Here is a 27,496-nt window from a genome sequence, read left to right on the forward strand (position 1 = left end):
GTGAAAAATTCTATCTTGGGGCAATTTTCACTGTAGAGTCTTAGAATTTTATAGTAAATTAGAGAACTGAAGGGAAAACAGGTGACACATGAAAGCCTTTGCTATTATTTAGTATAGCCATAGCTTCTTATCTTTCAAACAGCGTCACACAACCTTTGAACAGTTGAGCCATGCCAGCGTAGCAAGTCCCGTCTCTCATCTTCACGCATCTTCACAGCAGAGTGAAGCATATTAGCATCTGGAGTGATTCATCTCCCAGAACAAAAGAGGTGAGGGAGCAGAAAGGCTGAGGGAAAAGAGGTTACACGGAATTGTTTGCAGACTGGCAAAATAAGGACTGTTACAAGAGAAGAGGGTGCTGTTGGGAACAGACTGGTATAGAAGATGCTCCAATAATGGAGCACATTATGTGAGAGGAGGGTGCCAGACCCTTGTGTGGGCTGGAACGGGGAATGTGAAACACAGCAACCACCCTGGAATAGACTCTGAAATAGAAAAAGATTGAAAACCTGTGCACAGGACAATCTTGGAGGGAGGTAAGAGATAGAGTAGTGAGCCACTCCTGTGCAAGAAATTTAACATGTAGTTTTGTAGTTGCAGAAGCTCAGACTTGTAGTATCAAGAAAATAAGATTCGTATTACAATTTTACTGTTTTGGTGGAAATGGTACCTACCAGCCTGAGGTCCTGCCTCAGCTATGGCTGATGCTAGGTGTGGTAAAAGACTTAATTGAAAGAGTTCACAGTACAATTAGGAAGAACAGAGGGAGGGAGGAAATAGTATTGCCATTTCAATTGTATTTAAAGAATAAGAGAAGGTGATTGATTCCACTGCTGCTCTGTAGTGGAGTTAGTGTTTGGAAGAACCAGAAGTGGAACTCCACTCACAGGAGTGTGACACTTGCAACTGAATGCAAGTGTGTGTATATTTATCATTTGGGGTGACAGAGATTGCTGAATTGATAGTGTGTAGGACAAATCAGGCCAGTTTCACACTTGGAAGCAACACTTTGCTAGTTTGACAAATAGTGTACATAGTACTTAAGTTGTTATCGGTTATTATCACACACAATTAAAATAATTAGTCCTTAACAGGCTTATCACAGAATCACAGAATCACAAGGTTGGAAAGGACCCATTGGATCATTGAGTCCAACCATTCCTAACACTCCCTAAACCATGTCCCTCAGCACTTCATCCACCCGTTCCTTAAACACCTCCAGGGAAGGCGACTCGACCACCTCCCTGGGCAGCCTGTTCCAGTACCCAATGACTCTTACTGTGAAGAATTTTTTTCTGATATCCAACCTGAACCTCCCCTGACGGAGCTTCAGGCCATTCCCTCTTGTCCTGTCCCCTGTCACTTGGGAGAAGAGGCCAGCTCCCTCCTCTCCACAACCTCCTTTCAGGTAGTTGTAGAGAGTAATAAGGTCTCCCCTCAGCCTCCTCTTCTCCAGGCTAAACAACCTCAGCTCTCTCAGCTGCTCCTCATAAGACTTGTTCTCCAGCCCCTTCTCCAGCTTTGTTGCTCTTCTCTGGACACGCCTCAACATCCTTCTTGTGGTGAGGGGTCCAGAACTGAACACAGTACTCGAGGTGCGGTCTCACCAGTGCCGAGTACAGAGGGAGAATAACCTCCCTGGACCTGCTGGTGACCCCATTTCTGATACAAGCCAAGATGCCGTTGGCCTTCTTGGCCACCTGGGCACACTGCTGGCTCATGTTCAGTAGGCCGTCAACCAGCACCCCCAGGTCCTTCTCTTCCGTGCAGCTCTCCAGCCATTCTTCCCCCAGTCTGTAGCACTGCATAGGGTTGTTGTGCCCCAAGTGCAGGACCCGGCATTTGGTCTTGTTAAACCTCATCCCAATGGTCTCAGCCCAGCAGTCCAGCCTGTTCAGATCCCTTTGCAGAGCCTCCCTACCCTCCAGCAGATCGACACTTCCTCCCAGCTTAGTGTCATCTGCAAACTTGCTAAGGGTGCACTCAATGCCTTCATCCAGGTCATTGATAAAGACATCGAACAGAGCTGGACCCAGTACTGAGCCCCGAGGAAGGGGTGACTTGTGGAAGGCAGGAAGGGCCACTTGTGACTGGCCTCCAGCTGGAGTTAACTCCATTGACCACCACTCTCTGGGCCCAGACATCCAACCAGTTTTCAACCCAGGAGAGTGTGCGCCTGTCCAGGCCAGAGGCTGACAGTTTCTGAAGCAGAATGCTGTGAGAAACTGTGTCAAAGGCTTTACTGAAGTCCAAGAAGACTACATCCACAGCCTTTCCCCCATCCAGTAGTCGAGTGATTTTGTCATAGAAGGTGATCAGGTTAGTTTGGCAAGATCTGCCTTTTGTAAACCCATGTTGACTGGGCCTGATCACCCGGTTCTCTTGCATGTGCTTCATGATAGCACTCAAGATTACCTGTTCCATGACTTTCCCTGGCACTGAGGTGAGACTGACAGGCCTGTAGTTCCCCGGATCCCCTCTGCAACCCTTCTTGTAGATGGGCACAACATCAGCCAGCCTCCAGTCTAGTGGAACTTCCCCAGTCAGCCAGGACCTCTGGAAGATGATGGATAGGGGTTTGGAAAGGACATCCGCCAGCTCCTTCAATACTCTTGGGTGGATCCCATCCGGCCCCATAGACTTGTGGGAGTCTAGCTGCCAAGCAAGTCCCTAACCGCCTCCTCTTGGATCACGGGAACCTCATTCTGCTCCTCTAACTCTTGGATTTGTAAACAGAAGGAACAACTTTCTTTGCTATTAAAGACTGAGGCGAAGAAGGCATTAAGTACCTCAGCCTTGTCCTTATCCCCTGTCACTGTTATTCCTTCTGCATCCAATAGAGACTGGATATTCTCCCTCGTCCTCATTTTCCTGTTAATGTATTTGTAGAAAGACTTTTTGTTGTCTTTCACAGACTTAGCCAGTTTTATTTCTAGTTGGGCCTTGGCCCTCCTGATTTTTTCCCTGCATGATCTCACTTTGTCCCTGTAGTCCACCCAAGATGCCTGTCCTTTCCTCCAAAGCACATAGAGCTTCTTCTTATTATTGACACCTGTTGAGATCTCCCTGCTCCACCAAGCTGGCTTTTCCCCCCACCGGCTCCTTTTCCGGAACACAGGGATGGCTTGCTCTTGAGCTGCTAGGATTTCGTTTTTCAAGAGCGCCCAACCCTCATGGGCTCCCTTGCCCTGAAGGACTGTTTCCCACGGGATTTTGCTAATCAACCTTCTGAACAGGCCAAAGTCTGCCCTCTGGAAGTTTAATGTGACTGTTTTGCTAACCCCCTTCTTTATCCCACCTAGAACTGAAAACCCTATCATCTCATGATCACTTAATCCCAGGCGTCCTCCAACCGTCAAATCCCCAACAAGACCTTCTCTATTCGCAAACAGCAGGTCTAGGAAGGCACCCTCCCTTGTTGGTTCACTAACCAGTTGTGCAAGGAAGTTGTCTTCCATGCACTCCAGGAACCTCCTAGACTGTTTCCTTTCTGCTGTATTGTACTCCCAGCAGACATCCGGAAAGTTAAAGTCACCCACAAGGACAAGAGGCAGAGATTTAGAGACTATCCCCAGCTGTTTATAGAAGAGCTCATCAGCTGCTTCTTCTTGGCTGGGTGGTCTGTTACAGACAGACCTGTCACAAAGTCCCCCTTCTTGTGGGCTCCCCTGATTTTAACCCATAGGTACTCGGTCCCATCCTCACCGTAATCCAGTTCAAGAGTATCAAAGCACTCTTTAACATAGAGGGCTACCCCGCCTCCTTTCCTACCCTTCCTGTCCCGCCTGAAGAGTTTATATCCCAACATAGCTGTACTCCAGTTATGTGAGTCATCCCACCACGTTTCTGTGATGGCAACGACATCATAGTCACCTTGCCCTACAACAGCTTCCAGCTCATCCTTCTTATTGCCCATGCTGCGTGCATTGGTGTAAATGCACTTCAGCTGGGCTGATGAACCTTCAGTCCTCGTAAAGAGAAGAGAGTTCATTCTCGATTGACTGGTCCTTAGAATAACTAATTCCACAGACCCAGTTTCATCCTTACTGTCCCCACTTGTACTCGCCCTCACTTGCCCTGTGGTGGTGTACTGGTGGTCCTCTCCAGCACACCATTTCTCAGCCGCCGGTTTCCCACTTCCAGGCTCATTCCCAACTAGCCTGGTCTCCTCCCCTTCCCCCTTCACATCTAGTTTAAAGCTCTATTTAAGAGCCTAACTAGATTTTTAGAGATAACTTTAGTCCCCCTTGGAGACAAGTATGACCCATCCCTAGTAAGAAAACCTGGGAGTGGGTGGGTCACCCCATGATCAAAGAAGCCAAAGCCTCTCTCCTCACACCAGGCTCGGAGACAGGCATTAATCAGCTGTTTGTCTCTGACCTCCTGTTCCATATTCCTTAGTATTGGGATAGAACTAAACACCACTTGTGCTCCAGAGCCCTCCATCATCCTCCCTAAAGCCCTGAAGTCTCTTTTGATCGCTTTCAGCTTTCTGCGCTGTAAGTCATCATTACCTATTTGAAATACTAAGAGGGGATAGTAATCCGTTTCCTTCACCAAGGAAGGGAGTTTTCTATTGATGTCCCTCACTGATGCCCCCGGGCAAGCAGCAGACCTCCCTGTGGAGCGGGTCCGGTCTGCAGATGGGTCCCTCCACTCCTTTAAGAAGGGAATCCCCTAAGACGATCACTCTCCTCTTTTTCTTGACAGAGGATGTTTTTAGGGCCCTCTGAGGATGCTGGAGCCTAGGGAATGTTTCTAGGCTGTGGGCACCATCTCCTTCTTCCTCTGCTTCTTCCTGGGGGATCGGTTCCACCTGCAGCGTTTTATATTGATTTCTGAGGGCTATCTGGGGGTTAGTTGTCCAGGTGGGGGGAGCAGGTTTCCTGCGCCGGACAGGAACTTGCTGCCATCCCCTATCTCTTGTTCCCCCTGCCTCACAGATTATAGGATCGAGCTGCTCCGCCACACTGGCTCCAGCAGCCTGCTGGGTTTGTGTGAGGGCACTGCTCCAAAGATCTATGTCCCTCTCACATTCCCTGATAGTCCTTAACCTGTTCACCTCCTCCCTCAGCTCTGCCACCATGTGAAGGAGTTCTGCGACTCGTGCACAGCTCCCACAAGTGTAGCCGGTACCAGAGGCACAGGCTGGTGTGGGAGGGGGGCACTGCCTACAGTCTGTGTGGCTGCAGTTCAGTTATCCTGAACTGTGAGTATTCAGTACCACAAAGCTGATGCAGCACAATAGCTGATGTTGTGGGTCCTGGATGATCTTTGTTACTGAATCATAGAGTCATAGAACGATTAAGGTTGGAAAAGCCCTCTAAGCAAATCTAGTCCAAACATCAGCCCAACACCACATGCCAACTAAACCATGTCCCAATGTGCCACATTTACAAATTTTTTGAACCCCTTCAGGGATGGGGACTCCACCTGGGCAGGGCTGGGCAGCCTCTGCTAGGGTTTTGCCACTCTTTAAGTAAAGACATTTTTCCTAATATCAAATCTGAATCTCCTGTGGCAGAACTTGAGGCCGTTTCCTCTTGTCCTAAAGCAGCCAACCTCAAACTCTTTAATGAAGGAAAGCATGTACCCAGTAAGGAACTTTCCCAAGTTATTTCCTTTGTATTTTACGCTTCTTACCTTCCTCCAACAGATCTGGAGGATCTCATTCACTGTCAGTGTAATTGAGTTTATTTTTTAGGATCAGCTCTTGTTCTGGTTTTGCCAGGCATCTTTTCTGTTTATTCTGCAGGTTTTTTCTGATTCCAATAGACGTATTTCCTGCTTTACTTGTATGCTTTTCTCTTATCTTGCACATTTTCCTGTTTGCACATGAATTGTTGAGCCCCTTTTTTTGCAGCCACACCATAATCATAGAATCATAGAATCATAGAATCACCAGGTTGGAAAGGACCCACTGGATCATCGAGTCCAACCATTCCTAACACTCCCTAAACCATGTCCCTCAGCACCTCATCCACCCATCCCTTAAACACCTCCAGGGAAGGTGACTCAACCACCTTCCTGGGCAGCCTGTTCCAGTGCCCAATGACCCTTTCCATGAAAACTTTTTCCTGGTGTCCAGCCTGAACCTCCCCTGGTGGAGCTTGAAGCCATTCCCCCTTGTCCTGTCCCCTGTCACTTGGGAGAAGAGGCCAGCTCCCTCCTCTCCACAACCTTCTTTCAGGTAGTTGTAGAGAGCAATAAGGTCTCCCCTCAGCCTCCCCTTCTCCAGGCTAAACAACCCCAGCTCTCTCAGCTGCTCCTCATAAGACTTGTTCTCAAGCCCCCTCACCAGCTTTGTTGCTCTTCTCTGGACACGCTCCAGAGCCTCAACATCCTTCTTGTGGTGAGGGGTCCAGAACTGAACACAGTATTCAAGGTGCGGTCTCACCAGTGCTGAGTACAGAGGGAGAATAACTTCCCTGGACCTGCTGGTCGCACTGTTTCCGATACAAGCCAAGATGCCATGGGCCTTCTTAGCCACCTGGGCACACTGCTGGCTCATGTTCAGTCGGCTGTCAACCAACACCCCCAGGTCCTTCTACTGCATGCAGCTTTCTAGCCAGACTGCTCCTAGTGTGTAGCACTGCGTAGGATTGTTGTGCCCCAAGTGCAGGACCCGGAATTTGGCCTTGTTAAACCTCATGCCATTGGCCTCGGCCCAGCAGTCCAGCCTCTTCAGATCCCTTTGCAGAGCCTCCCTACCCTCCAGCAGATCCATGCTTCCACCCATCTTAGTGTCATCTGCAAACTTGCTAAGGGTGCAGTCAGTGCCTTCATCCAGGTCATTGATAAAGTACCGAGTCCTGGGGAACCCCACTTGTAACTGTCCTCCAGCTGGAGTTAACTCCATTTACCACCACTCTCTGGGCCCGGACATCCAATCAGTTTTCAACCCAGGAGAGTGTGCGCCTGTCCAGGCCAGAGGCTGACAGTTTCTGAAGCAGAATGCTGTGAGAAACTGTGTCAAAGGCTTTACTGAAGTCCAAGAAGATCCACAGCCTTTCCCCAATCCAGTAGTCGAGTCACTTTGTCACAGAAGGCAATCAGGTTATCTTGGCAAGACCTGCCTTTCATGAACCTGTGTTGCCTCGGCCTGATCACCCGGTTCTCTTGCATGTGCTTCATGGTAGCACTCGAGATCACCTATTTCACGACTTTCCCCAGCACTGAGGTCAGACTGACAGGCCTGTAGTTCCTTGGATCTTCCCTGCAACCCTTCTTGTAGATGGACACAACATCAGCCAGCCTCCAGTCCAGTGAAACTTCCCCAGTCAGCCAGGACCTCTGGAAGATGATGGAAAGGGATTTGGAAAGGACATCTGCCGGCTTCTTTAGTACTCTTGGGTGGATCCCATCTGGCCCCATAGACTTGTGGCAAGCAAGTCTCTAACCACCTCCTCTTGGATCATGGGAACCTCATTCTGCTCCTCTAACTCCTGGGTTTGTACCCAGGGGGAACAACTTCCCTTACTATTAAAGACTGAGGCAAAGAAGGCATTAAGTACCTCAGCCTTGTCTTCATCCCTTGTCACTGTTGTCCTTCTGCATCCAATAGGGAGTGAATATTCTCCCTAGTCCTTTTCTTGTTAATGTATTTCTAGAAAGATTTTTTATTATCTTTCACAGACTTAGCCAATTTGATTTCTAGTTGGGCCTTAGCCCTCCTGATTTTTTTCCCTGTATGACTCACTTCCTCCCTGTAGTCTACCCTTCCTCCAAAGCTCATAGACATTCCTCTTCTTTTTGATGTCTCTCAAGATCTCCCTACTCAACCAAGCTGTTTTTTTCCCCTGCCGGCTCCTTTTCCAGAACGAAAGTGTGCAAGTGAAAAAGACTGTCACTTTGAGGACTATTGGAAGAATTTCCCTTTTCCCCCTAATAAATGTATTTCGTTTGGGGAAAAACAGTGACAAATATCAACTGCCTTTCTTCATATTTACTTCTGTATCTCCACATCATCCTTCAGTGGAGGTATTCTTTAAATGCTTTGTGTGCATAAGTGCTTCCAAGTGCACAAATAAAAAAGAAAATTACACCAATTATACAATAATTAATGAGAAGAACATTTAAAATTCAGGTTACAGTTTATGGGAACTTACTCTGGGTTAGTTAGGGTTGGGGCAGAGCTGCCCTTCCTGAATGTGCAGATTTTACCATGTTACTCAGCCAGATTCTCATAATTTTGAAAATATCCCTAGTCTGTAGAAATGCACCTCTATCTCCTTGTGTCTAATATGCAAAGGGGAGATGAGTTGAGTCAGGCTACTTTTTCCAGTATCTGTTGGTGGAACTAGTCTGAAGAGCAAGGAGAGGGAACGAATAAACTCAAAGCCAAGCGTTTCGGCATTTGCAGTGTTCTCAAGTATTTTTTTAGAGAGATAGTAAGCAGCACATCAGAGGAGGTGCTCCTGGCAAAAGTGAATATAAGTTTTTTGCATAGTTGAAGAGATGGTTTCGGGTTCCTCATTCACGTTAGTAGGAGTTTTATTCTTTATGTAAACAACACAGATGCATTTCAGAATTTATACAGTGCAGTGTAATACATATGTTTATGTTTTGGCATAGGTTGGTCTGTAAAGATGTAATTTAGCATATCGGTTCCTACTGAAATGTGTAGTTCAGTTGTCACCTTCCCTTGTGGAATTAATTTTTGATGCAGGGCTTTCAGTGGTGGAACAGATGTGGCTTTTTAATTTGTTTTTAAAGAAACACTTGTAACTTAGTCCTAGTTTTTGTGACAGTTGGGGGTCCACATTCCATAACTTCCTCCCACACAAAGGCTCGTTCAGTAAGGGAAGGGGCCTGAAACCAAGGAATGGAGATGATCATAGAGTCATAGAATGTCCTGAGTTGGAAGGGACCCACAAGGATCATTGAGTCCAACTCCTGTCCCTGCACAGGACACCTTAACATTCATACCATGGGTCTGAGGACATTGGCCAAAACGCTTCTGGAATATTGTCAGGCTTGGTGACTGCTTCCTTGGGAGGTGTTCCAGTGCTCCACCACCCTCTGGGGGAAAACCTTCTCCTAATAGCCAACCTAACCCTCCCGTAGTGCATGTTCCTTCTCTTCCCTCAGCTCCTGTCACTGGTCACCAGAGAGAAGAGATCAGCACCTGCTCCTACTTCTTAAGCTTTGGCTGCATGAATTTCTGTCCTACAGCGGCAAACAGCATCTCTGTAGTTCTTCCATGTCACCTGTCTTTGCTTCCACTGGCCATTCACCTTCTTGTCATGCCTTAGTTACAGAAGACGATCCCTGCTCAGCTGGACCAGCCTTCTGCCTCACCTGCTTATTTCTGGCATTTTGGAATTGCCTGGTCCTGTGCTCTTAGGAGGTTGTACTTAAGAAGTACACCACTTCATCCATGAGACCCTCTCTGTTAGCAAGGAATAAATTGAGGAAGGCACCATTCCAGGTCAATTCCCTCAGCATCTGTACCATGAAGTTATTGTCCAGAGTGTGGGACTCAGCAAAGGCTTTTGGTGGGCCTCTGCAGAGGCCATGGTCAATGGAATCTCATACACATAGTGACTGAACACTTGTTGATTTCCAAAGGATAATCTCCTCTTGAAGTTTCTGCCAGTGTTTTCTATAAAGCACGTGTTTGTTTTGATAATATGTGGTGCCTGTTGTCTCCAGAGCCACTGGAGCTAGAAGCTAATGCTGTGTTTTGGACAAGTAACTGTTAATTTCCTGGCTGTTTGTGACACCAGCTGTTAGAAGCTCATTGAAATAGAAAAGTAGTGTGAATAGATTTTTTTTTTTTTTAAATTAAGGGTTTTATACTAAGTAAGCATTTTCAGTATTTTTAAAACATCTTGGTAGGCTGTCAAAGTGAGATAAATTTCTGCATTTGAGAAGTCACATAAATGGAATTTCATTTCAATGACATTGAGTGACATCATGTGTATTTTTCTTTACTAAATGTTACAGTCCGATGCTTATATATGTATTACATTTATATCATAAAGTTCTACCTCTTATTTATCGAGCAGAGGCTGCTTTATCTGTCACAAGGGTTTTGAGAAAATGCTGAGAACTTTTAATAGTTTTCAACTGAGATTTTTTAAACATTGAGAAGCTCTTAAACTTAATGCCTGAAAGAAGAGATTCCTGTATTGGCTTACTTAGCTGTGTTCATTTCCAGTAGTATGAATAACATCAAAATTTGGCAATTACATCTTTTTGACCAGTTACCCAAGAGTGAATTACAGTTATGTTCTGGCACCTATTCTGGTGTCTGTTATAACAATGCATAACTGAGCTATTTGGGCAAGTGGAAAAGCACTGCCTCAACAAGGCAGGGGTATAAAAGGGATTGCTTTTTGCTTAATAAAGGTCTTCGATCCTGACTCAGAGTCCGTGCCTCAATATGCCACAGGGCAGTATGGCATGAAATGTTTACAGTTTAAGTTATGTCAGCAAAAACTAATTTAAATGTTTGATTTAAAAACTAACAGATTTTTTTTTAAAAAAAAAAATAAATTTTAGTGATTTAATGGGCATTTACAGTTGTCAGTAAAATGTTTCGTGTGACCCTGTGTAAAATTTAGTAAGAAGTTTTAGTAATAGTATTTGAGGGAGGAAAAATCTGTGACATTTATGAAACTAAACAAGTCTTTAATATTGCGAGTATAAACTTAGTCCCACTTAAGACACACCTACGGAGAGTTTTTGTATTTCATTTTTATAAAACTGACATTTTTCAAGCTCTCAGCTTAAATTGAGAAGTAATTGAATAAAATAGAATGTGGAGGAGTGAAGGGGCTGAAATGCAGCCTACCTTTTAAAAACTGTGGTCACACACTTTTTTTGTAATTCTTTTAAAATGTAATAGTTTCATTGGAAGGCTATTTCCCATTAAAATCCTAACAACTCTATATCTGATCTGCTGAACTCTAAGACCTCAAAGGTCTTGAAATTTCTTTCCTTTAAATACCATTGTCCTCAAAGAGTATTGTGTCAGGATGGAGGGTTTTTCCAATAAACAAGAAGAGAAAAGGCTTTTATGGTCTAGTGTAGAAGCGTATAGTATGTATTTGTGAGGTTTTTAGTTGGAAATGGTATATGTTAGGTTCTTTACCAGTGTGTTAAAAGATTATTTCCTTCAGTACAGTCCTTATAAATCTGTGCAATTTTAGACATTAATGACAAGTGAGATAGGAAGGCTGTGCAGGTGTTTCTGAGAGTACAGTTCTGAGAGGAATTTGGGGGTTTATTACAGTGTTGCGTCTTCTTTCTGAGTTTATAAGTGAGAAAACTCACTTAATATCGCTAAATAGCATCTCTTATTGTCACAACTGGAAAGGCAATTCTGCAGTAGATGTACAGTTAGTCTCACACATAGGAAATCCCTTACATTCTTGCCATTCAGGAAAAAAACATAATGCCGTGCAGTCTTTCTGGGGAAAGTAATTAATTGGTCTCAGACATTTTATCATAACAGTACACAAAATTTATTTCTTATGGATTGATGAGAAGCTCAACATGAGCCAGCAAAGTGTGCTTGCAGCCAGGAAAGCTGTGTCCTGGGCTGCATCAAAAGAAGCCTGGCCAGCAGGGTGAGGGAGAGGATTCTGTGCCTTTACTCCTCTCTCATGAGACCCAACCTGAAGCCCTGTGTCCAGTTCTGGAATCCCCATTATAAGAAGGATATGGGTCAGTTGGAGCGGGTCCAGAGGAGGCCACAGAGATGATCTGAGGGCCGGAGCACCTTCTGTACAAGGACTGGCTGAGAGACTTGGATGGTGGTGCCTCACCACCTTCACAATGAGGATGGTGAGGCCCTGGCCCAGGTTGCCCAGAGAAACTGTGGCTGCCCATCCATGCAGGTGTTCAAGGCGGGGTTGGATGGGGCCTTGAGCCCCTGATCCAGTAGGAGGTGTCCCTGCCCATGGCAGGGGGTGGAACTGGATGGGCTTTGAGGTCCCTTCAACTCCAACCATTCTGTGATTCTGTTTATGATCCTCAGCTGCAGCTGTAGAAAATAGATTCAATACTGTATGCTACTTGGAAATTATTCTCATTATTGTATTGTTTCTTGAGAAATACCATTAGTCAAAAACAAGGATGATAAGAAAGCATATGGTGGATACTTCTGTGTAACTTATAAGAATCTCTTGTCTATGAAGTAGTTAGACTACTGACTGTTAATTGTTTTTGTCATTTACAGGTATTTTTTAAAATATCTGTCGTTCATAATGCATGTCCATTTGTCAATGAGATTGATTGATGTAGTCTTAATTGAGTGTGATAGCAGAACAGGATTTTATGCTGTGTTTGTGTGTATGTGGCAATAGCAGAAAAGCAGATTATTGAATGGTTTTGGTAAGGGCTTAAACTATATCTGAAGAAGACAACACTGCACCAAATTTATCAACTTTTATACATTATCAAGTAAAATGGAAAGACTGGCACAAAAAAAAGAATTCTATGAGAGGAGGCATCTTGAATCCTTCCTTTATCCTTACTAAAGAAAGCCAGGAAAGGTAAAAAAAAACCCAAACAAACCAACTCATTTGTGTAAAAACAGCTTTTGTCACTCATATGGTTTTAGTAACTGTAAAGGCTAATAAGAAGGAAGAGAAAACCACTGACTTTTCACAGGTGGGATGCTAAATGTTTGTGGACTTCTTGTCTAACCATGCCTTGTTTATAGATGTTGAGTCTTGGATGTTGTACACGGTGGGATTCCAGCTTTGGAGTCACTGTCTGAGAAACAGAGATGCCATAGGGCTGTTTCACTAAGGAGCAGCTCAGAAAATGGCCATTTCTTCTCTTCTGAAGGTTATGGAATCATGTTATGCTTAATTCCTTTCTTCTGACATAACTCCTCAGGAGTTTCCTTGCAACTCCACATGGCATGTTCCTCTTTTGAAGTCACAGCCTTTGACCAATAGTGTTTGATTAAGTTTATGTAAATGAGAATTCTCTCCTGGTCTTTGAACATCTCTTACGAGTCCCAAATAGCACAAAATCTCAAAAAAAAAAAAAAAAAAAAAAAGCAGTGCTGATTCCTTTGCTTTATATTCTCAACATTTCATTTTGTGTGGCTCAAAGAATGGGGGAGAGGTGAAGAGGTGACAGGGAGAACTCATGCTAAGATCCTTAAGTTTTAAATTCTTGCATGTGCATGTGCCTAGCAAACAGGACAAGGCAATACAGTCTGGAAAATCCACAGATATGGAAAATAACAGCATATGTTGTTTGTCAGAAACGTGCATTGGCTGATTTTTAGTATAGGCAGATTTCTGAGAGCTACATATCCAGTCCTTTTTCAAGGATTAGGCAGTACTGATGGCTGACATAGTGGCCTCAGATTAGAGAAATGCATTCAGATATTACAGCTCCAGGTAGAAGGCACAGCGCTCTGTTTCATCCACAGTCAGGACTGTGCTTCTTCATGACCTTATTCTCACTTCCTTATTTTCTGTGTCTAATAATGGCAGAGTTTGGGAGAAAAGCTGTGTTCAATACATTTACAACTTTAATTGCAGTTACTGATAATCTCTCTTTGAAAGATATGAAGGAAAATGTGTTCTATGTGTGATGAATAATAACCAATTAATATAATATTACTAGCCCAGGTTGCCCAGAAAAGTGGTGGCTGCCCTGTCCCTTGATGTGCTCAGGGTCAGGCTGGACGGGGCTTGGAGCCCCCTGGTGCAGAGGGAGGTGTCCCTGCCCATGGCAGGGAGTGGAACTGGATGGGCTTTGAGGACCCCTCCAACCCAAACCACATTATGATTCTATGATTCTATGACTATAGGTTTATAACAACAGCAAATGTAGAGAGGCTGCAGGGGGAACATTACAAGATGTTTCTAATAAAACTTGTACTACTGTCATGAAGAATATTTTTTGTGTGCATTAAATGTTTTTTTTTCCCTGGAACTATATGGTATTCCTTTTGTAAAAGCTGTTTATGCTTCAACAAGGAGTGGGAAATAGGTGACTATGAAACATAAATTGAGAAATTTTAATAAAGAGCTTCAATGCCTGCCTATTAGCAGAACCAAAAATGAATTACATTCTTTTATAGATAGAATTTTTAATTTCTTCCTTTTCTCTTACCAGTCGTTATTTTAAACTGTGATGTAATTTTGAAAGGATTTTTTACCACAGAAAATTGGGTAAGAAACTTCTACTGTGTTAAGAGTAGAGCTCAAGAAATTATAATTTTTTTAATGTATTTCCTGTGTAAGTTCTATGTGGTTTCCAAAAAAACTTTAAATAGTCAGGCAATGTGGAGGAATTTCACATTGAATAGTATTATCCCAAGCTATTGCTGTTGCTGTTGCTGCCTGCTGTGCGATCGCAGACGACATCTTCTGTACTGTAAAGCAGCTGGGAACAGTTATGCGACTAAGATAGATAAAGGAAATCATTGTTAAGATGATGTTTTGGAAGTGTAAACTGACTGATGAAAAATCTTGTCAATTCTCTTGTCCCCTTTTACTTTTACAAGGCTGCTAGGGCAATAAAGAGATATCTCCTGTAAGATAAGAAGCGGTATCAGAAACAAAGCTGGAAAGATTTGGCTGGCTTTGTGCATATAGTGCTGCAGTTTGAAATATCTGTGTTTTCAAATTATGGGTACACTGACATCCTCTTCTTAACCTAGTATTAATGGTAATAATTTTCGTTTATTGTCCTGGACATGGGTGGCATGAGAGCTCTAGGGGTAAAATTCCTATAATGGTTAAGAAAGTTTTCAAATATTTAGATGAACTGTAAAGTATCAGTCCAGAAAATTTAATTGCTGCACCTCCGGGCAAGGTGAAGTCTAAAGTTGTATTTAGGGGTGTCCTCCTCTCACAAGGTGTTCTGTGTAACTGTAATGCAAAATTTGCCTGATGTCTTCCAGGATTGATTCTGTTCTGTGGTATCTGAAACCTACCGAAGTTAAAACAAGAATCTTAGCTGGTTGAGGTGCTGTAGGGAAATGAAGGAGTAACAGTACAAAGTATTTGTCAATAAATAAGTCTGTCAACATTTACAAAGCTTCTAGAAGTGCCAGAATAGATTTATAGGCCATAAACATGACCTTCTAATGTTTTACCCAGTGTAATGAAGGACTTATAATTTATATTTTAAAAGTTTATGTCAAAATTGGGAGATGTCTGTTAGGTGCATATCTATGGTATGCTACACTATGAATTTATAGTTAAATATTGTGGCTTAAAAATGTATAGGGTAGAGTTGTCTCCCAAGGTTAGCAAGTGATAGGACAAGAGGAAATGACCTCAAGTTGTGCCAGGGGAGGTTTAGACTGGATATTAGGAAAGATTTGTTTACCAAAAGAGTGGTGAAGTCCTGGCAGAGGCTGCCCAGGGCAGTGGTGGAATCCCCATCCACAGAAGAGTTCACAAATTGTGTATATATGACACTTTGAGGCATGGTTTAGTTAGCACAGTGGAGTTGGGCTGACGATTGTACTGGATGCGCTTAGAGGTCTTTTCCAACCTTAGTGATTCTGCAATTCTATATTGCACATGCAAATCTATTGAAGTTTTAGGTCCATGCAGCTTTTATAAACTATGTCTGAAAACAAATCCTGATTATAGTAGATTACATTACAAACTAATCTTAGCAGTCCCCTGAAATTTCCCGTGTATGTTTGTGGTGGAAGTTTTTTACAATGGTGTTTATTGAACTGTTTTGTCACAATGAAGAAATATCCCATTTAAACTGAATATTATTTTAGGTAGGACTTCTGTGAGAGGATTGCTTCCTTTTGACTGACACTGAGAAAGAAAGCACTAAAAAATAAAAAGAAAGAAGGCAAAGTGCTCTTCGGTGTTAAACACCATATAGCTTTAAAAAGCAAGAAGTATCTCTTGTATCTGTAATGCTTTTTCAAATAAACCTAATTTTTTTATATACAAATTGGTTCTTAATGTCAGGCTTCTTAGAAGTGGAGAGTTGTTACAGGGAAATTAAATTGCATTGCTGCTGCTGGTTAAAATAAGACCAGAAAAATGTGCATAGCTTAAGTTTTTTGAGTAGCTACCGAAAACATTGACAGCTACATCATTTTAATCATAGAGTGGTTTGGGTTGGAAGGGACATCAAAGCCCATCCAGTTCCAAACCCTTGCCATAGGCAGGGACACCTCCCACTGGATCAAGGGCTCAAAGCTCCATCCAACCTGGCCTTGAACACCTCCAGGGATGGGGCAGCCACCACTGCTCTGGGCAGCCTGGGCCAGGGCCTCACCACCCTCACTGGGAAGAATTAATGCTAATGTACGGCCCTCTAATACGTTTTGAAAAGTACTGTACCTGTTACAGATAGGGACATGCAGAATCGCATTTGAAGCAGTTCTCTGAGACCATTTGTCTCAAAATATGAAATATTACACAGTAATAGTAAACAGCAATATGATGGGATGGTGCTTTTTATGCATCATAATAATGAGTATCAAATTAATCTCCTTTGCAGAGATTAATTACTGTCTAAAATACTTCGAAGAAATGTAGTTTTAAAGTAGAACTCTTCCCCCATATTATTGCAGAGAACACAAGTTCTAAGAAATGGAATTCTTTCCTAAACATGGTTTTTGCCATCACCGGCTGTGTCACACTGGCTGTCAGGGAGCAGGAAGGACTGGTCACCTTTTAAGCCCTGAGAGGGAAGTGGGATAACCCAGGTGGGAAGGGAGGGACCTTGCCAGCTGGTGCCCATCCTGATGCCCCAAGGGAGGCAAGCAGGCAGGCATCAGAGCGTTAACCTGCTTCCACTGAGAACCCAGGTCACCTGGAAGTTAAAGCCTATTAGTGCATCCAGAACACTGACACTGGTTATGCCAAATAACAGAATTTCCACTCAGTTTGAATGAATTTATTGCTTGTTGTACCGTTTTTTTCCTTCTGAATCAGTTTTGTATTTTCCTTCTTATTACGATAGTCTTGTATGAGAGAAATGGAGCACCTCTGCTATGAGGACAGGCTGAGAGAGTTGGGGTCGTTCAGCCTGGAGAAGCGAAGGGTCCAAGGAGACCTTAAAGGAGCCTCCCAGTACTGAAAGGGGCTCCAAGAAAGCTGGGGAGGGGCTTTTTGCAGGGGCATGGAGTGTTAGGATGAAGGGCAATAGCTTTAAATTGGAAAGGGGAATATTTAGATTAGACATTAGGAAGAAATTCTTCACGATGAGCATGGCAAGGCACCAGTGCATGTTGCCTAGAGGAGTGGTGGCTGCCCCATCCCTGGAGGTGCTCAAGGCCAGGTTGGATGGGGCTTTGAGCAACCTGATGCACCTTAGTGCTTTCTAATGTTTCTTAGTTGTTTGCAGAACCTTCCCAAGTTCACCCACTGCCAGAGCTACTGATGAGTATTTCAGCAGTTGGAGTTGAGAGAGTGCTTTTTAACTTCTAGTTTTAATTACAGTGTCTTTAATTGCACTAACATCTGTTAAGATACTTTGAGTCTTTTATTCAAAGACTTGTCTTCTCTCAATGTGTTACGTGATGTGTTTGGTTTGCGTCCAGACCTTTAACCAGAAGGGTGACTGAATTTCATCTACGTTCCAAAATGCTGAATTGTTATTTGCATGGGGTGTTCTGTAGCTCCTGAGAATTCAGGAAAATTATAGATCTGTGAAATATTACAGAATCACAGAATGGTTTCAGCTGGAAAAGACCTTTAAGATCATCGAGTCCAACGATCTGTCCAGCCCTGCTAAGTCTGCCACCAGACCATATCCCCAAGTATGACATCTACTCATCTTTTAAGGCTTTAAAGGACTTTACAGTTTGTTCTAACTTTGTTTTGAAAGAACAAAACCAGGCTGAGTAGTGTTATTTCTGTTGAAGAATATGCAATTGAGCTGCTTTTAGGTCTAGGCTCATATTTGATCAAAACCTATCATCTTGACCTTGCGTCTTAATCTGATGTTCTTTGGGAGTTTGTGTCTTATAGACTCTTCACATAGAAAAACTCTCAATCTCTTTTTCTAGCAGTGCCTCTAGAAAAAGTTCCAGCCAACATTGTAACTGCTTCATAAAAGAATATTGTTTGTAACATAAATAGTGTATTTATTAATTCATTGTATTTTGTTGCCCAAACATTGTGTGCATCTGAGTGGTTATGATTGTTCCTCATGTTGCCACTGCAATATGAATAGTGTAATTAAATACTAAGTAGTAGACGTGAAATATACTGGTTATTATGAAGTTTACACTTTATTTAATTTTTTCTTTAACTTTGGTAGCAAGTCATTGCTGCTTGTAAAATCAGCTTCATTATTTCTCTAAAAAGAGAATGCAGAAAAAGAAAAAAACAGGAAAAAATAACCCTGCTAATGCTTTGATTCTGATATAAAGACTGCTGGGATTTAGCGTCTTGATTTGAGTAGGCCAATGGATTTGAGTGGTGTTTTGGCAAAGTATTTGTTGAGTAAAATGTGTACAAAATAGGTTGAGACTTTTTTCCTGATGCATTTTAGTGTTTTATTTTCTACTTATTTGCACTGATGTGCTTAATTTCCAGAAAGTGGGTGCTCGTTGGTCAGAACTTATAAGCACACAGAAAATTAGTTTGCCTTCTAATGTATTTGTTTTTATAGTTTTCAGTTATAATAGTGAGAATTTCCTTTTTAAATCTTAAAAAAAAAAAAAAATTAAGAAAGCTCCTGTTCTGATTAATATGAAAGAACTGGGTTTTTTTAAATTAAAAAAGTGCAAGTTACTATGAAATTTATCTCTGCTTTTGTTTTGCCAATGTCTCTCTCTGTAGCACTCAGAAACATAGACAAGGTTTACTATTCAATACTGATTTTGTAATTCCCTACATAAGCACTTCCTTAATAATCTAAATATTTCCAAGGAACAAAGCGTTTTACATTTTGATGCCTCTAGTCTGAATTTCTTTGTTACTTAACCACTTTTCTCTATCATTTTTACAGATTCTGAAAATGGAATGGGGAGGAGAGTATTCTCTTGATTCTTCCAATTTAGACTGTTTGTTGAATATCCTTCCTGGAGAAATGGAGTTTCAGCAAATCCTTAGTGATCTTGATGAAAAAATAAAGAAGAACTCTTCTAGGTAAAGAGTATTCTATTTGTATCCAAAACATTAGTGAAAGTCATTGCATTTAGGAAACATATCTTTTCTTTCTTCTCTACTTGTACGTTAAAATTCTGATAATTATTTCATTAGTAATTTTACCTTAACCACTTAAGCATTTAATAAATTTTTAATGCCATATAATTTTTGTGCCACAGTCTTTCTTTGTATGATATTTTTAACAGTTGAATCATCTTTATCTTAGGAATTATTGCAGTAGGTGTGATATTGGAGGAAAAAGATGTGTATTCCCATAACAAATGTATTTCCTACAGCTATGAGAGAATTTTTATCCACTATAAGAGCTACAGAATTTTACAGAAAAGCAGATTTTGAACTTATGTTCTTTAAGCATTTCTAATAAAGTAGAAAAAATATAATAATTTTTCTCATATAAGCCATTATTTTACCCATTTCAGTTAAAACTGTTATGCTGTAATGTAAGATTTTCTAACTAGAATTTATGTTCTAATATATTTAATTGTCCGCTTCTTTGTAACATACTGCTTTCCAAAAATCAATGTTATAGGGGCAGTGGACTATTTAAAGCATTCTTTTCTTATACAAATTTTTCACATGACAGTAAAAAGTTCAGCTCAAGGTTTTGTGCCTTGTTTGAAAAGTGGTAGCAATGTTTTGTGGCCAAACTCTTTAGTACCTTTAAAATACTTTGATTTGTGATAGATACTGTTAAGCAGATAAACTAATTTCCCCTTTAAAAAAATAAGTGTACATATAATGTAGTATAATTTTCTATTAGGTTTTGAAAATTACAGAATCATAAAATAGTTTGGGTTGGAAGAAACCTTAAAGATCATCTGGTTCCAACCCCCTGCCATGGGCTTGCCTTTGGATAAGAATGCACTTTATAGAGCCATCATAGAACGCCCTTCATTGCATCAGTTTTAAGATTATGTAATTTTAATGAACCCCATGTTTGTGCAAAGTCTTTACTTCCTGAAGCTTCCTGAAGAATGGAGATAAACCATCATTGTATCTCACTGAAAACTGACTTGGGTCATCTCTGAATTATTGCTGCAGTGTTCATGCCAGGCTGAGAGATTTTTCAGACTATTTAATTACATTGCTTTTATCTCAAATTTTGACCATTTTAATTTAAAAACTTTGTGTTTACTATTGTGGTTGCAATAGTAATAATTGATGGTAGTGAAGATATGAGTGAAATGCTATTGTGGACCACTGCATCATGCCATTTTCCAGCTGTTGACTTCAGTGAAATGTAGATACTTATGATGTCATAACACAGTTGTAGGTACTTAACATTTTGAGTTGCTATGGTCATGTATATTTGGGAAAAAACAACATCAGCATTTCTGACAGATATGTTGTCACCTCTTCAGCTGCCAAATAAAGTGGTTTTGTTGTCATCATGCAGATCCAGCCTAGGCATTAGAAAGATTATCGTCAAGATGAGTCTTTAGAATGCATGTTTTACTACCCTTTTTGGTTTTAATGTCTGTAAAATGCATGCTGGTGGTGGAGAAGACTTTTAGTAATGGGAAAGCAGACCAGCTGTTCCTTCATTTTAATGATACTTTTTATTACTCAACACTTTATATTATGTTTATATTAACATCATCACAATGGAATCATTTGTACATTCTTAAGAAGGCTGGCTGTTCCTGTGTTGGGTACAAAGTCCTACTAGTTGGAAGAGCCTTTCACTGTAAGTTTTGTGAGATCCAAATGCTGTTTTATCCGAGGAGAGCAGGGAGTTGGATTAGGGTGTGGTACTCAGTGACACATGTCAGCAAAAGCTTTGTAGAGTTGACACTTAAAACTAGTTTTTGAACTATTTTTCACAAGGAAAATCAGAAAGTAGCCCTGTAGTTACCAAGTGAAATTTTGCTCCTGTAATATGTCAGTTTCAGAAATGAAGAGGAATTTAAAACATGGACAGTGGCTGATGTGACTTTTAAATTAAAAAAGTCCTTTTGTTGCTAATATATTAGAGGTAGCATGGAATGAAATCATTTTCAAGTTACCATTGATCTTTTTAAGTGGTATGATAAGAGCAGCTCTACACGCTATGGTGATACAGTTGGAATACAATCCATTTTTCATCAGATAGATTTATGATTTTATTATACCACAGAGAATATACATAATAGTATACAGCATATATATATTTTTTAAAATAAAACATTGTGTAAAAAATTATGATCCGAAAGTGTGTAAATCACTTGAATGCTCATTTACTGCCTTTCAACTGAATAGCTTTTATAAAATTGTGTGGCACGACAAATCAGATATGCTTTCCAGCAGCTGAATTACCTCCAGTATTTTTGAATTGTACTAAGTCTATTTGGTGCTATAACAAAAAAAAAAAAAAAAAAAAAAAGGAGAAAAAAGGCCATCTGTGCAAAATTGTTTTATTCCTAAGTTTTAAGGGAGTAAGTGGTTCATTCATTCACTTTTATATACTAGAGCTCTTATTACACTTGAATGTTAACTGTATTTTTACAGCAGTTTAGAGGCAGGTGAATATGAACTCTCAAAACTATTGCCAGTGCTGGCCAGTTTTATATGCTGCAATAGTTTCCGGTTATTATAAGGCCTAAAGTTGTATTCATAATTTCATCAGGGCGGTCTTCAGTCTTCTCTCTCACTTTTCCTTTTTTCACTGCTTATTGAAACTGAGTCTTTTGATTTTTTGTCCTAACTGAAGAATTGCAGATTAGTAAGATTTATTTTTTGAGCAATCTACACAATTAAATTTTCAGCTGATATGTAATACTTCAAACAGAGAATAAGCTTGAAAGCAAGCTTTTAGTGCATAAATTGAAAGTGGCTGTAAACATGAGATCTCTTTAGCTGGGTTTTTTTGTGTATTCAGTTCTTTCTTCGGTGAGTGACTGTCTACCTCTTAGTGGTGATAAAATAGTAGTTTCTCTGAGGCTGTAGGACAGTGTGAGGTATTAAAAAATCACTCAGAAGTCAACGGAATTATTTACTAGTAATTGTATGTTCACAGTAGACTGGAGACTACATCTTTCTGAGGCTTTTCAAAAGGCTTAATTTGACTTCAGTCTGATAAACTTCAACCTGACCCTTTGTCTAATTAACAGTATTTCAGTCATCTGGGATTTTGATGAAGGTCTTCTTTGAAGGGCTCCGGTGAGGTCAATACTAATAAGTGCTTATAGCATTGCATCTTGCCATGTAACTGTTCAATATAGATTGCAATCATTATTTGAGCAACTAAGATCCTTCACTTGTGAATAACAGCACTCTTTGGGAAGTACCTTGATAGGAATTTCAAGGTATGACATTTTCCAGTTGTTGATCACACATCTCTTATGTAGTCTAGCCTGGTTTAGTGGGAGGTGTCCCTCCCTATGGCAGGAGGATTGGAACTGGAGGGGCTTTAAGGTTGCTTCCAACCCAAATTATTCTACTCCAATCTACAGAGATTATAATTGCGTCAGTTATCCTTAATATGTAGTTAACTGTCACGTACACCTACAGAAGCTGTCATCATATCTACCAATTCTACCCCGATTCATTTCATATGAGAATACAAGAGGCAACATCATTTTAACCATCATTTTTCACTATGGTGTTTTGGTCAATGGAGTTGAAAGACTTCTTTGCTTCACTGCCAGTCTTCTGAATTAACTTACCAAGACAAAGCTTATATCTTGTGGACTGAAATATCTCAAGTCTTTAACACAAGATTGGAAATTAAAGGTGGCAAGTGCTTCAGATAGAAATGACAGTTCTTGTATGGTTTAGCTATTGAGTTTCTCTCACTGAGGTGCAGCAAAGTCATCACTGTTCTGTTTCTTTGTGCTTTCAGTGGTTTAGTTACTTTGCAGTTCTGGTGGGTATGTTTTGTAAACAGCTAAATTAGAGAAATGAAGTAGATTGCAAGGTCCTTGAAGAAAGGGTTGTGTTTTTGTTTTAAATCTTAAGGTTCAAGATTACAATAGGAAGAATTTGAAGAAGTAGATTTTTTCGGTTAAGATAAGCCTGTAACTTTCAGACTTACATTTTACAGAATTGCTGCTGTTAAAAACAAGTAACAAGACCTATTTCTCATAACAGCATTTTTCTAAAGAGGTACAGTCTTGTAATTAGTGTTTCCATCAGTTTCATGTTGCTGCTTACAAAATAATGTTTAACTTCAGTCTTACTAGTCTTATTATATTTTGAATAAAGTTAGATAAAAATATGAATAAGGAAATAATAGAGTCAAACTTTCTAGCTTTACTTTCTAGCTTTCTCCTCTGCTGTTGAGGTCACTGTTGTAAAGAATGTAAGAAATAAAAAAGGTATTGCATCTGTTTATGCAGTTGGATTAGTAATAGGAAGAAAATAGGCATGCCAGAAAGAATAATCTAGTGGTCAAATAGGTGGCTATGGAACCACATAAACATTATAGGCCTTGAATTACATAATTCCATATTTTTTTTTAGAATTTTAGACATCCTGAGAGACTCTTTGTACCATGAATATTATTATAGGTTGTCACAAGCATTGCAGGAACATGCAAAATGTTAAATGGCCATTTTTTCATAAAACCTCATTTCTCTTCAAGATAAAGTTATCAAAACATTCTTTGCATGAATCTTTATGGATTTTTTTCAGTTAAGTTGTAACAAGCAGTTTAGAAGTTATTAGAAAATAATTATTTAAATTTCTGGTTAAATTGCCGTTTATTAACAGACATTAGTGCTGGGGCATCAGCAATCACTTTGTTGAATTGTCTGTAGATCATGGGAAATTTTCTTAATATTTCCTACTTGGCAGCTCAGCTTCTGTGGAATAAAACAAAATGTTTGTTTCCATGTGGGGAAAGGTGTCAAATGCCTGTGGGAATTATACTGATAAAGTCTTTCTGAAAGATTTCCTACTACTCAAGGTGTACACCGGGTCCTCTGACACATCTTTCCAAGTGATGTGACTGGTTTTGCATAAAATATCCTTTATCTTTAGCAGTCAAGCTTTTTAATGAATATACATCATAATAACAATGTAGCATTATATTAGTGTTTCTGTCTTCAAAAAATAGCGGAAACGTTTCATTACTTTTAAAACAAACTGTTCTTCATAAAAGACATGTTAACTCTGATTCTAAAAGCAAACCTCCATGGATATGAGTATCTTAAGCAAAACTAACATGGTGTTTAAAGATAATTTCACTTTATGGCTTAGCAGTTTAAATTAACCAAGCTCATTGTCATTTTATGGCTGTTCTATATACTATGCGAAATAAATGGAAACAGTGCTTGTTAGGAAGGAGTTAGAAGATCATGCTTAAACTTACTCATAATAAACTTTGGCAATGGAAAATAGTTGAGGGCAGCTCTGAAGAGAAGGAGTTGGTGTGCTGGTGGATGAGAAGCTCAACATGAGCCAGCATTGCCTGTTTGCAGCCCAGAAAACCGACTGTGTCCTGGGCTGCATCCAAAGCAGTGGGACCAGAAGAGCAAAGGAGGGAGTGCTCCGCCTCTTCTCCACTCTCCTGAGGTCCCATCTGAAGCCCTGTGTTCCATTCTGGAGTCCTCAGCCCAGGAAGGATATGGATCTATTGGAATGAGTCCAGAGGAGGTCACAAAGCTGATGTGAGTGCTGGAGCACCTCCTGTTCAAGGAAAGACTGAGTTAGGTTTTTTCGGCCTGGAGAAGAGAAGGCTCTGTTGAGACCTTAGAGAATCCTTCCACTACTGAAAAGTTCTGCTGGAAATCTGGGCAGTTGGTCTGTATCAGGGATTGTGGGGACAGGACAAAGGGGAACAATTTTGAAGTGAAAGAGTGGAGATTGAGATGAGAACTTAGGAAGAAATGTTTTCTTGTGAGGGTGGTGAGGCCCTGGCTGAGGTTGTCCAGAGAAGTGGTGGCTGCCCCATCCCTGGGGTTGTTCAAGGCCAACCTGCATCTGTTGATCTAAATCTTCCCCATTCTAATTTAAAGCCGGTCCCCCTCGTTCTGTCACTCCATGCCCTTGTAAAAAGTCCCTTCCCAGCTTTCCTGGAGCCCATTTCAGTACTGAGAGGCTTCTGCAAGGTCTCCCTGGAGTCTTCTGTCCTTTAGACTGAACAATCTCAGCTCCCTCAACCTGTTTGCTGTCCTCATAGCAGGTAGAGTAGATACCTTTTGAATGGTTTGCCTCATGTCTTTTAAGGATAAAACAAATATATCCATTGTTCTTAATGAATAAAATTAAATATGGGAAAATAAGCTGTTCAGAATGACCTACTTATTTTGATGAAATTTTTCGTTAGAAGTTGTATAGTCATAGTTTTGGAAACAAGTTATGGGTTGTTTTTTTCTGACATTCAAAATGCTGCATTTCTGCACTTACATCTTTATGATCATCCTTTCATTCTATAATTGTAGTTGATGCAGTTTTCATATCCAGCTTGTAATAATTTAGTACTGTATCTTAAAGAAACAAAAGACACAAAGCGAAGCCTATCAGCGATGATAAGTCTTGATGGCATTCTCAGAAAAAATATACTTCTCTCCTTTGTGCTTGTAGATAGCAAAAATAAAAGGAAAACACAGACTATTGTTTACCTCAGAACTTAATTTGGTGTGATCATTTCCTCGTTTTTTTTCCCCGTTTCTTTAAAATGTCAATTCAAACTAACAGACTTGGTTCCCAAAGGTACAGCTGATGCTGATTTACTTTATTGCTGTTGATCAGCATGAGACAGCTAGTAGGAATTTAGGGTACATTGCATAACATCTGTAAAAGAATAAAATGCAAATCACTCAATAAAGGAGAAAATCCAGTAGGAAATAAATACTTCTTGCACATGCCGAAAACAATACTGCAGGCAGAATTAAATGACAAAGTACAGTCAGTGGATGATATGCAGAATGGCCTTTCATCACTGATTTCTTGTTACAAATTGATATGGGTTAGTATGTTTAAGTTTTTGATCAAATATCAAAGCAGATTATATTTTAATAAAAGTATTTTCCTCTAAAAAGATGACATTTCATGCAAAAAGAATCTTTTCACACAGAGAAGTTATATGGAAAACAATTAAAAGCTTTATTCAAGGTCACTAATTTTATCAATAGAGTTTTCCCTCTTTTTGAAAACTGGAAGTCTTTAACTCAGTATTTTTGTCATGGCTTGTAGTAGCAGCACTCAAAGATTTGATTTGTTTTCCAGTTTCTTTTGTTCCCTCTCCTCCTCCTTTTTTCCTCTTCCTGTCTTTTTTTTCTAATCTTCTCTATTTTCTTTTGCCAAAACCAGTCAAGTTTGAGAATGTTAGAGAGCAGTTAAACAGACATAGTTTGTTTCTGTAAAATAGAGAGGCAGTATAACAGGCAGGGTTGTTGTTTGGTTGATGTCATCAAATAGAAAGTAATATGATCAAAAGTAACTGACAATGAAATACCTATAAAGAGCTGAGTCTCATCTAATCCCGTAACTCTATGGAGATAAAAAAGAACTAAATCTAATTTGTGTTAAACCTTGCATCCCTTATCAGCTGCGAGAACACAAATGGAATAACTAATACACTCCAAAGTAAAATTCAAGTAGTAGAGAGAATCACTTTGCATTTCAGTAAACCAGAACTGCCATCAGTCCTATTGTTGACTCTCTCTGCATTAACCTCCATGTGCCTAGATCTAGTCAATACTGTTTATGTAACTGAAGCTATACATGGTAATAAAAAAATTCTTCACAATGGGGTCGGTGAGGCCCTGGCTGAGGTTGGCCAGAGAAGTGGTGGCTGCCAAATCCCTGAAGGTGTTGAAGGCCAGGTTGGATGGGGCTTGGAGCCCGTGATCCAGTGGGAGATGTCCAGGCTCATTGCAGGGAGTTGGAACTGCATGGGCTTTGAGGACCCTTCCAATCCAAATCATTCTGTGATTCTATGAAAATATTAAGTGTTGCTTTTAGATGAAAAGTAATTCTCAAATACTGAAAGTATACAGTTACTTTGTTTGTGGATTTTTCTTTTTTTGTTGGTTTAATGCAAGTGTCCACACAAATAGAAGTACAATAATTTTCAGTATTCAGTTCTTCTTGTGATTTTTTGCAGCTGAAATCCGTATAATAATTGTATCATCCACATCTGATTTCATAAACAGGATTGTGATTCTAGATGAATGCTAAGGAGTGGATCAGCTCCTTGGAAAAAAAAATCCGTGTTTTCTTTCAAATATTCTGGTGTCAAAAACAAGAAAGAAAAGACCTGCTTTTTCAGCACAACTGACTCTAAAGTTCTTTTCAGCATTTTCTGTGATGTCAGTGGTTCTTTAGGAAGTTGCTAAGATATGTTATGTATTATAAAACAACTGCTGATCTGCAAAGGAGCAGAATGACACATTCACCTTTGAATATGGTAGTTGATTCAGTTTATAGTCTCTGCTCTAGCTAATTAAGCACCAAGGACCAGATCTGAGGCTGGATGATGTCTTATTCACTAA

The 27,496-nt window shown here is 40.5% G+C and overlaps 1 protein-coding gene across 5 annotated transcripts in view; it reads left to right on the top strand.

Annotated features, from left to right (window-relative positions):
• Positions 1-27,496, top strand: part of KIAA0825 (KIAA0825 ortholog) — a 279,595-nt gene that overhangs the window by 27,568 nt on the left and 224,531 nt on the right. For 4 of the 5 annotated variants that reach the window (XM_054054846.1, XM_054054849.1, XM_054054850.1 and 1 more), the window contains one exon: positions 18,919-19,058. In XM_054054846.1, coding sequence (XP_053910821.1) covers positions 18,928-19,058 — 131 coding nt within the window. In that variant the 5' untranslated portion in view covers positions 18,919-18,927. Of the gene's footprint in view, positions 1-17,703; positions 17,723-18,918; positions 19,059-27,496 lie in introns of those variants that run through there. The other variant, XM_054054848.1, reaches the window with a different exon arrangement.

The sequence above is a fragment of the Cuculus canorus genome, chromosome Z (genome assembly GCF_017976375.1).
Source record: "Cuculus canorus isolate bCucCan1 chromosome Z, bCucCan1.pri, whole genome shotgun sequence".
Classification (NCBI taxonomy): Eukaryota; Metazoa; Chordata; class Aves; order Cuculiformes; family Cuculidae; genus Cuculus; species Cuculus canorus.